The 10,548-nt window shown below is 45.2% G+C and overlaps 1 protein-coding gene across 3 annotated transcripts; it reads left to right on the top strand.

The window, feature by feature from the left end:
* Nucleotides 1–4,830: 4,830 nt before the first annotated feature.
* Nucleotides 4,831–9,503, top strand: GJB2 (gap junction protein beta 2). Of its 3 annotated transcripts, none has more exons than XM_032099371.1 (2): nt 4,831–4,982; nt 7,011–9,503. In XM_032099371.1, the coding sequence occupies exon 2, from the start codon at nt 7,033–7,035 to the stop codon at nt 7,708–7,710; it is 678 nt and encodes a 225-aa protein (XP_031955262.1). In that variant the 5' UTR covers nt 4,831–4,982; nt 7,011–7,032; the 3' UTR covers nt 7,711–9,503. The 3 variants fall into 3 exon arrangements, with proteins under 3 accessions (XP_031955262.1, XP_031955259.1, XP_031955260.1); XM_032099368.1 differs by having other exon boundaries at nt 4,831–5,036; XM_032099369.1 differs by having other exon boundaries at nt 4,831–5,042.
* The last annotated feature ends 1,045 nt before the right edge of the window (nt 9,504–10,548 follow it).

Below are 10,548 nucleotides of genomic sequence, written 5' to 3'. Positions count from 1 at the left end.
AAGCTGAAAGGTAACAAAGTAGCAAAGTATTTATGTCGAACAATGACAGTTTGTTCTTTGCAAATAAAATGTTCCTTGAAAATGACACAAGCCCATTACTTCTGTGTGGGGAGGGAGGAGGCAGAGTTGTACCCAACATGGTGGCTGTGTAAGCTTTAAGAATTCAATGTTGTGTAATAGACATGGAAGCTACGGCTTTATGGATTTGAGCTCCTACAACCATGCAGTTTTATTAGCCAGACCTTGCCAACAGCACTTCAGGCATTTTTCTACAAAATACAAAAGCTTATTTCTTAAAAGGCTGGGAGGGCAATTAAAGTGAACATAATAAAAATGACTGGGTGCCTATTTCACTAATATACATGTAAAGATATTGAAGGAGACAAAGTTATTTACTCATGGGCTAAGCAAGTACGGTATTTCTGGTCATAGAATGACTAAAATGAGTGTTTGAACAGCAGAGGCAAACTGGTTACACATGCTGAGTTGAACTGGGAAGGTGCTTTTATTGCTGATGTTAGTGCAAAAATGTCAGGTATAACATGTTTAATCCGTCCTCAAAGAAATGAAAACTATTTCCAAAGCGTGGTCTGAGTCTGTAGCTGCATTTCCAGTTGATTAATGACAATTGTGCATGACAAGTAGCAAGTAAGCTGCTAGGTGTTGAAAGAGCCTCATTTGAAGCAAAAGTGGTGAATAAGGAAGTTGCTACACACATGAATCAGCAAAAATCAAAACGTTTGTGAATTATAAAAGTGATGTTTTGTGGTAATCAAAACTAAACCTGACCACAAGGAATAGCAGGTCTTATCCATGTAAGTGGATAATAAAATTGCAAGTGAACCTGGGCATCTGCTGATGCAAACCACACAGTGTGAAAATTAGTTCAAAATACATCTATTGAAGTGTATGGGTATATATGTACCCCAGGAGGTACTGTTCTAATTTTTAACAATGCTTGGGAAAGCATCTTGGTCTGACTATGAAAAAAATCCACTTACTGTTATAAAGTGTCCGAAAAATGAAAATAAGTAAATAGGAATTACTAGAAAATGATGGTGAATGCTACAGGAAGCATTGCTCAGTGAATTTCTAAACTGTACAGGTACTTGGACTGCTCTTGTAAAAAAGACACACAAAGTTGTGATGAGAATAATAAAGATATGTAACAGCTCCTGCATGGCACAGCTTCAACAAATTAGGCCTTTCAGCACAGAATAAAAAGGATGGAGAGAGGATATGACAGAAGTTTATGCACTTTTAAAGGAGATGAGCAGAGTAGAGATGAGCAGGAGATTAGCTATTACTCCCAAAGGTGAGAAGTCAGGAATGTCCCATGGAATTATCTAAGAGTAAGTTTTCAGGAAATGAAACTTCTTTTCTCTTTCACCACACATAATTAAGCTATGGAGTTAATTACTCCAGGATCATGTGGATTTATATATATATATATATATGGGATAAATATTAAGTACTTATACAGTATTTAAGCCATATACAGATGACATCAAAACATAGTTAGGCAAAGCAGAGAGTGAAATAAGTGCTATTAAAAGTACAGATCCAGACAGAGCCTCTGGAGGTGCCTGGGGGCTGCTGAATGCAGAGATGTAGACACAGTCTTTGGAAAGCCATAAGGAATTACCAGAAGATGATGCCAAGATTTCTGCTAGCGTGAGATAAGCTAAAACCTGTTTCTGAGTTGAGGAAGTTAAAACAATATTTATTTTCCTATTTTTATAAAGCTTTATTTCCGCTTTACTTTATGATCCACAAGAAGCAATGTTTTGTACATACACAAACACTTGGTAGCATTCACCAGTTTCTATGCTCCCCCTTCCTTACAGATGAACCTTTACAGATTCCAGAGTTGTTAAAACTTGTCTCTCACATCTCCTGCCAATGAAACAGGTGTTAAGAAAAGTGTATGCAACAAGTCTGCAACCCTGGATTTATGGTCTGTCAGAATTCCTTGCTAGGATTTCCCTCTCCTTCCCAAATAAAGCATTACATACAAGAGCAAGCAAACAAAAATCAAGGAAACTAAAAATAGCACTCAGCTTTAACAAAGATTTTGTTTGGTTGTAAATGAAAAATGCTGTGGCAATACTGAGCAACACGAGCTGTGAATTTCTTCCGAGCATTTACAATTATTACTATCAAACCTGGGTATCATTTCATAAAACATAGATAACTATTCAAGATCTTTCTCTTTAGATTATTTAAAGATCTTAGATTTCAGTGAAGCTTTTAGTACTCTCACAGCACCCTTCTGAACAAAATGTCCAGCACACAGCTGGATAAACATGTCATGCAAACACAGTGAGCAACTTGTTCACAGGTTGGGCACAAAGGGTTACAGTGAAATGGGTAACATCAGACCAGTGACCTGTCACTACTGGGATTCCACAGGGCTCCATCTTAGGCCCTGTGCTCTTCAACATCTTCACTTGAATGCAGGACTCAAAGATATACTAAGTTCACCAATGATAGTAAATTGGGAGGAGCTGTCAACTCCTGTGAGGGCAGAGAGGCCCTGCAGAGAGACCTGGACAAATCAGAGGGCTGGGCAATCATCAACCAGATGACATTTAACAAGGGAAAGTGCTGGATTCTGCACCTGGTATGGGGCAACCCTGGATGTACGGACAGATGGGGAATGAGATGCTGGAGAGCAGTGCTGCAGAAAGGGACCTGGGGGTCCTGGTCAGTGGCAAGTTGAACACGAGTCAGCAGTGCTCTGGCAGCCAGGAGGGCCAAGCGTGTCCTGGGGGCACCAGGCACAGCATCACCAGCCGGGCAAGGGAGGGGATTGTCCCACTCTGCTCTGCACTGGGGCGGCCTCACCTCGAGTGCTGGGGGCAGTTTTGGGTGCCACAATGTAAGAAAGATACTACACTGTGTGTCCAAAGGAGGGCAACAAAGACGGTGAAGGGTCTGGAGGGGAAGCCATACAAGGAGTGGCTGAGGTCTCTTGGTGTGTTCAGCCTGGAGAAGAGAAGGCTGAGGAGAGACCTCATTGCAGTTACAGCTTCCTCATGAGGGGAAGCAGAGGGGCAGACAGCAACCTCTTCCTTTTGGTGACCAGTGATAGGACCTGAGGGAATGGCCTGAAGCTGTGTCAGGGAGGTTTAGGTTGGGTATTAGAAAAAGGTTCTTCACCCAGAGGGTGGTTGGGCACTGGAACAGGCTCCCCAGGGAAGTGGTCACAGCACCAAGCCTGACAGAGTTCAAGAAGCATTTGGATAACACTCTCAGGCACATGGTGTGACTCTTGGGGTGTCCTGTGCGGGGCCAGGAGTTGGACTTGACGATCTTTGTGGGTCCCTTCCAACTCAGAATATTCTATGATGTCCAACTTAATTTTCTAAACCTCTGAGAGCAAAGCCAAATTAACTTTGTCATTTTGCAGGTACACACACAAGTTCAAGTTTCTAGTAATTATTGTCTATACAGATTACTAGATCAAGTTTAAACATTATTTAAGTCCCTACTGATGAAAGCATCTCTACTTCCAGACACGTGTCACAAAAACAGGCTTAGTACTAAGTGTAACACACAGAGCTTTACTTCAGTATACAGTAACAAACACAGCATTTTCAGCAGTACTTTACCTACTCAGACAAATTTTTATTATTTTTCCTACACATCCTTTTTAACACAGCATTCATTCCTGGTAGGATTTTTTGTCAGTGTTTTGAAAAGCCAAGACTCTTTACTAAGTTGCAATCAAGCATCATTTAATAGAACTCATTCTTGGTTGGATGCTTTGGGTGAAGTGCAGACTGTGTGAGGCAAACCCGAGCCTGAGAGCAACACTAGGTATACTTTACAAGCGAAGCCCAAGGTAAGGGCTTGTGGTGCTGATGCAAGTAATTCATGCCTGGCTGGCTTGGACTTTGTCCACAAAAGCTTTCCTTAAAGATGGGGCTTAAAGGGTACTATAATAACAAGAAACTTTTGTTTTGTTTTGTTTTTTTACTGTGAACAACAGAGCTCAATCGCCAGACAAATAACACCTAGTGACAGATCTTCACACGGCAAGTAATTCGCATTTGAGTCACTCTTTACTTCCTGCTAGATTACTTTTTCCCACAAAAACAACTTTAACCCCCACTCCCTTTGCGCAGTAGCAGTGGAATCAAGGCTGTGCACCCTAGTGAGGATTTCCTTTTCAAAAGAAAAACAACCATCTTACTTCTATCCTGCCCTTAGCTGCCTGAGGGCCTTGTCATCCATACATCTGGCTACCAAGATCCATTTTTCATTATCAATTCCTTAGCTAGTTTACCTATTCCTTGTCTTCCAAACTCAGGCCTTCTAAGAAGGTCTCTGAGGTTTCGTTCTCTAGCTCTACCTCACCATAGAGAAAATCTATGGGAGCTACGTTTTATCTGACCATTGCCCGAACTTTCTCACGGTGACGATTTCTTCCAGCTGCCACGGCTCTGGGGCAGTTTCGGAGTGTCCCGCGGGACTGGATTTCCCTCCGGGACATGTCTTCTGCCAACACTTGGCAATCAATCCCGGTGCAGGGCGGTATTTGCAGGGTACCGGGTCCGCTCCGCCCGATGCGCGCCCTCTGTTCATGGACGTCCCGGGCGAACCCGAGGGCGCTCCGCCGGAGGGCACCGTCCCCAGCCCCGCTCCGCCCGCAGCCGCTCCCGCCCCGCGGGCACGGCAGAGCCCAGAGCCGGCGGCCCCGGCTCAGCCCCCCGGCCCCGCCCCGCCCCGGGTTCTCACCGCCGCCTCCACGGGCGGCCGGAGGAGCGGGGCGCGGGCGGGGGCGGGCGAGGGGCGGGTTAAAAGCGGCGGCAGGTGAACGGGGAGGAACCTTAAAGCTCTGGAGCGGCAAGGCTGGGGGTGCCCGCTCCGCAGGTACCGGCGGACCTGGGAGCGGAGCAGTGCGGCGCCTGTCGCTTTCCGCGTGTCCTGCCCGCGCCAGGAGAGGGTCCGGAGCAGCTCTCGCGTGTCCTGCCCAGGTGTGCCACTGAAGGTCCAGAGCGGCTTCCTCGTGTCCTGCCCGGCCGTGCCAGGTGAAGGTCCGGAGCGGCTCCCGCGTGCCGCACCAGTGGGATCGGGATTGTGCGCCCCTCCGAGTGGGTGGCGATCCGTGTAGAGTGCCCGAGTGGGGCTCGGGTCGGGGCGGTCCCGGCGGGGCTGCGCTCGGAGAGGAGCACTGCGGGGCTGGGGCAGGCACGCCGCGGCCCCGACCCCCGGCAAGCCGTGCTTGGGCGGGCGCTGTCAGCCCCCAGCCCCGGGACCGGCGGGGTAGCGGGCCAGGGGCTGTGACTGCGGCCGGCCGGGACGTTCGGACCGCACAGCCCGTCCCGGGAGGAGCCGTCGGACCTCCGAGCCAAAGCCGGTGCTTGCCAGCTGTGCCCGCTGACAGGAGCGGACGGCAATCCTGCTGCTTGCCACCGCTGAAGGCTCGCAACCGCGCGGGAACTCGGCGGGACAGAGGTCGGCGTGGAGGGAGGGAGAGGCTGGGATACAGCTACTAACCCCAGAGTGGAGATTTGGAGTGGTTTTCAGTAACGGAGTCTTGGTTGGCAAGTTGGGTGTCCGGGTAGACAGGCTCCCTACGGCCAATTGCAGTGTTTCTGTCGTGGCAGATGAGCAGGGAGAAAAGTTTTCCCCCCCCAAATTTTCAGCACTGATTCAAAACTGCAGTGTGAGACGGCATTTGGAACCTGTTCGGTTCAGCGATATGCACTTCCAGTACTTTCCTTCAATTCTGATTAGCCTCTTGTGAAGGTTTCATTGACTATATTTTAATGACTATGCAACAGACATGAGGAAATTCTTACCAGAACGATGCAGGTATCTGATCATAGCCTGCAGGTTAGATCAGTGTAAAACGTTGCATAAAATGATGCCAATTTCAGCAGAGACAAAGCATGAGAAGTCTCAGGAATTCCAGCCATCTTCTCAAAGTTGTTTTTTTTTGCCTTACCCAATTTCACCTTTCCGCATCACAGTAAATCTGACCTCTCCCTCTTGCCTCCAGGCTTGTCCGTACAAGCTAGGCCCTTGTACCACGGGTATGCGCTGGGGCACGTTTGTCCTTTGGTTGCAATGTAGCTACATGAGGGTAAAAAGTTCTTTTCTCTTTCTGCTGTGTGAGAATGAGAGGTTTTTGTAAGCTTTGGCCAGTGTTGCGTTGCAAGGTACCACCTCTGTCCACAGCACACAGCCAGTGCCAAGAGGAGATGGAGCTCTTATCCATGGCCTTGTGTGGCTTTCCCACACAGCACAGTTCAGTCTAGCCTTGAGAGATGATGAACCAGCTATGCAGGTTCCTAGCTTGGGTTTCAACGTGTTTTGTCCACTTCAGTGATAGTTTCCAAATGGCTGCAATCAGTGAAAGCTGAGCCTTGAGACTGAAGTCTGAACTTCAGTAAAACTTGCTTTCAAAAGGGGAAAGAGTGTGGATTTTAGTTTTTAAAACTAAAAGGAAAACTGAAAGGAAAGCTGAAATGAAGCTTCTCTGAAGTTTGACTATCTGTATTCTGCTGGAGTGCAATGGCATCTAGAAAATCAACATAAACTCTTTAGAGCTGAGGGCTTTTTCTTCTCAACTCTGTGACTCTGCTTGCCTCCTTTTTTGGATGACCTAGCAATAAATGTGGAAGGGCAGGCTCTGCTCTATCCGCCTTTGCCTGCTGGTTTGTGCTATACAAGCATGCGACCCTGACAGAGCTGGCTTGAGGCTTCTCACCAGTGTTTGCAAATTCAAACGTTGTACTTTTGAGATTAAGGGCCTTGTCTGAGCTGCAACAGAAAGCCTTGGAGGCCTGCTGGAGGTGTCTGGGTGGAGCGAGGACTTCTGCTGAAGAAGGCCAAGTAGTACTTACCTCCGAGACAAAGCAGCTCAGCCTTCTAGGGCTGTGGTGTTGGTAAAGAAATTCTGTAAAAAAATACTAGAGGCAGTTCTCTTTTTCAGAGGTCTAGATCTGATTTTTCACAATTTAAAAAGTGACCATTCTGTGTATTGTGTCATCCTGCAGGTAGAAGGACACAGAAAAGAAGATGGACTGGGGAACTCTGCAGGCTGTTTTGGGAGGTGTAAATAAGCACTCCACGAGTATCGGGAAGATCTGGCTCACAGTCCTCTTCATCTTCCGTATCATGATCCTGGTTGTGGCTGCAGAAAGAGTCTGGGGAGATGAACAGCAAGATTTTGTCTGCAACACACTTCAGCCTGGCTGCAGAAATGTTTGCTATGATCACTTTTTCCCCATCTCTCACATCAGACTCTGGGCCTTGCAGCTGATTTTTGTCTCCACACCTGCGCTGCTTGTGGCCATGCATGTGGCTTACACCAGGCATGAGAAGAAAAGGCGGTTCAGAAATGGTGAGAAAGTTGATATTGAAGAGCTAAAAAATGAAAAGATTCACATTCGGGGCCCCTTGTGGTGGACATACACTAGCAGCATCTTCTTCAGGATCGTCTTTGAAGCCGTCTTCATGTACGTTTTCTACTACATGTACGATGGCTACCAGATGCCTCGCCTGGTGAAGTGCGATGCTTGGCCCTGCCCCAACACTGTGGATTGTTTTGTTTCTCGGCCCACTGAGAAAACCACATTTACTATTTTCATGCTTGCTGTATCTGGAATCTGCATGATGTTGAATCTGGCTGAGTTGTGCTACCTAGTGATAAAAATTTGCATGAAAGAATCCAGGAGAACAACAGTTTTGAAATAATTCCCCAGTTTCAGGATTTACTGGCTCCCCATTTCCCTTAAACTTTCTTAGGTGTAAGAAAACAATAAACAATATTTTCACACTCAAGGAAAAGGATAAAAATATGAATGTTCATTTGTGTTTTAAAAATGATAGCCTCTCTGGTAAGCTGATGCAGAGGCAGGTTTTAAAGATCATAAGCTAATTCAATATTCCTGCATCCACAATTACAGAGAGCAGCCTTCTGGCACTAGCTTCTTCAAGTATGCCTACTGCTGGGATCCTGTTGTCACTTCAAAAAGTGGGAGTGGAAAGGACCAGAGAAGGCTCTAGTGCCCAAAGGAGATCCAGGAATCACAAACACACTGTTGGCTCAGATGCAAGCCAGTAACAAAAGTTTTTGGTTTAAAAGTGGGGTAAAGGATTTTTGGGGCATATTACAGCTTTTGAAAGGAAGAAGACAGGGAGGTGATTGTGTTTGTAGTAGGTGTCCTCTCTAAGTAATCTGGAGAGCAAGGAGATGGTGTAGGAACACAGATATTCTGGCAATGCATGCTATCAGCTTTGCTGGGCACCAGCATCTTTTTTTGTTTCTCATCTTCTTGCCTGCACTGAGAAGCATTTCCTTAAGGGTTGGGGGTGGCCAGTTTCAATTGCCTGTGAATGCCATTAGGTCAATGCTGCCTCTCCATAGTCACAGAGACTGCAGCAGTGGGAGGAATGAAGTTCATTTTTCATTCTCTTGATCAGATGAAAAAAAGGAATGTCACCTCTGGGAAGGTGGAGGCAGTGCAATTGTCTTCCTCCTTCTCTTGTTCTCCCCCAATACTTTGTTAAGAATCTCAGTACAGCAGACTTTATCTGATGAAGAGACTTTTTACCACCTAACTGTGCCTCACTCTTCTGTACACTTTTAAAACTTCCTTTTTTCAGTAAAAACCAAGAAAAAAGCGCCTTTTTTTGTTCTGTTGGTTATCCAAAAGAAGTGCTTCAACTTACAGCGTAATATCCAGTGCTCCTTCCATTGTTCCTTTTATTCTGCCTAGCCTGCACAGCTTTTCTTCATAAAACCTTCTCCCTATCTAAGGTACCTTTCAAATGAGTTGAGCAAACCACTCCCGGTCTTTCCGACATTCCACATTGTGAGATTAAATCACCATTCCTTTTCTTAGAGTTGGTCTAGCAGGAATTACGCACAGCTTGCAGAGCTAAAATAGCAAAGGGACCCACAAAGTTCACATTGCTGTGCTCCCATTGAACTCACTTCTAGAAAGCTGTTTCTCCTCCTTAGCTTTAATAAGCGGCTTTTCCCCAGCTTCTCAGCTTCTCAATTTGTATTCATCTTTTACTGTATATTTAATTTTGTCACTGTTGGAATAAACAAAGCTGCATGAATTAAGACCCATGACCCTTCACTGTGCACTGAAAGTGGAACATAAACAGGCTTCCATTGCTTGTGAGCTACATCCAGTGTTACAACTTGACTGCAGATGGAAATCTGTCATCTAAGAGGGAAGCAAGAAAACCATAAAAACAACACCATCCTCAGAACCATGAACAAAAAGATAGACCGTCATTCATAATGAGCTGGACTGGAAACGTAGGCTGTGAAAACAACCTCGATTCAACTCCAAAGAACACAGTTTGGCACATATCAGGTTTGTGCTTAACACAGTTCCTGCATTGTTTCATGTACAAGTACAAAGAGAACAAACTAGTCCCAGTGCTCTAGTATTACATTTCTTTTGTAACAAGAATTTTATTTTTTTTTTTCTGAAATTATAATTAAAGCACTCTTGTGTCTGTTTTCTGTATTACTTGTATGTGCTGTGTGTTACCTAATGTGTCTAATGAAAATCTGTTTACTATAATGGAAAATGTCTGCACCAATACTATCCTTAACAGCCAAGGGTAGGGTAAGGATTTTAGCCTTCTGCTGCAGGTTGTTGTTTCAATTGGTTACACTGCCTGTTATCCTGAGGTTTCCTGGGCTCCTAGTGGAAGGTCACATATGTGCTCTACTTGAAATCAAATACGCTACTTAAGACAGCCTTGCAGCTGGAAAAGGCCAGTGATACGGGCTCCATAGGGAAAGAGTTTGTTTTCCCCACCTACCTCTGAATTTAGCTGGAACTTGGAATGAGACACCAAAACTGTTAACACGCACACTATGAAGTTATCTTCAACTAGCAGTTTGACAACCAGATTATCAGACAGGCAAAAAAGATAGAACTGGGGAAAGTTTTTGGATGTAGCCTAGCGAGGGCTTTGGTCCAGGACTGCAACATCAAGCAATAATAGCTCTGAGATTTGTTTTCTGTGTATATTTAATTTGACTGAATAGCTGCTTTGCATGCGAAAAAAAAATCAGATACTTTGTAGCAACATGGGAATTGCACCTATTTCTACATGTGCTACACTGCTTAGCTGACCTTCTACTGATTGATTTCATACGGATTAAAATATATTGCTGTGTTGAAATTGTGTGTGTTCTTTCCTGAAATGCACTAGTAGTGTCTGCATTTCTGGTACTTGGTTCCTAGGCTTTCCTCAGAATAAAGATTGCAAAGCATGTTGAAAACTTAAGCAGCAAATCTGAGGTCATGACTGTAAAAGAGGCTGATTCCTCATTGTTCAGTGTCTAGTGTAGCCAGGATGTAAAGTGTCTAATAATGTGGTATCAGAACTGGGAAGTGTAAGAATGGGACTGTCTGAAATTATTCCTTGACTGAAATTGCCAGGAAAAACCACCATTGACTCAATCAGGTTAAACTTCCATCTAAAACCTTGAAACCAAAATGACAAATGTTTGTCAGAAGAGGAAGGAGGTGAAGGGAAGCAGGCTTCATTAGTAAGTCA

This window comes from Corvus moneduloides, chromosome 2, assembly GCF_009650955.1.
Source record: "Corvus moneduloides isolate bCorMon1 chromosome 2, bCorMon1.pri, whole genome shotgun sequence".
Lineage (NCBI taxonomy): Eukaryota > Metazoa > Chordata > Aves > Passeriformes > Corvidae > Corvus > Corvus moneduloides.
The sequence above is the reverse complement of the archived record's forward strand: the minus strand, read 5'-3'. Positions and strand labels throughout refer to the sequence as shown.

What these genes read in the sequence shown, in the direction of transcription:
- GJB2 (XM_032099371.1), top strand. Translation starts at nt 7,033, where the DNA reads ATGGACTGGGGAACTCTGCAGGCTGTTTTGGGAGGTGTAAATAAGCAC.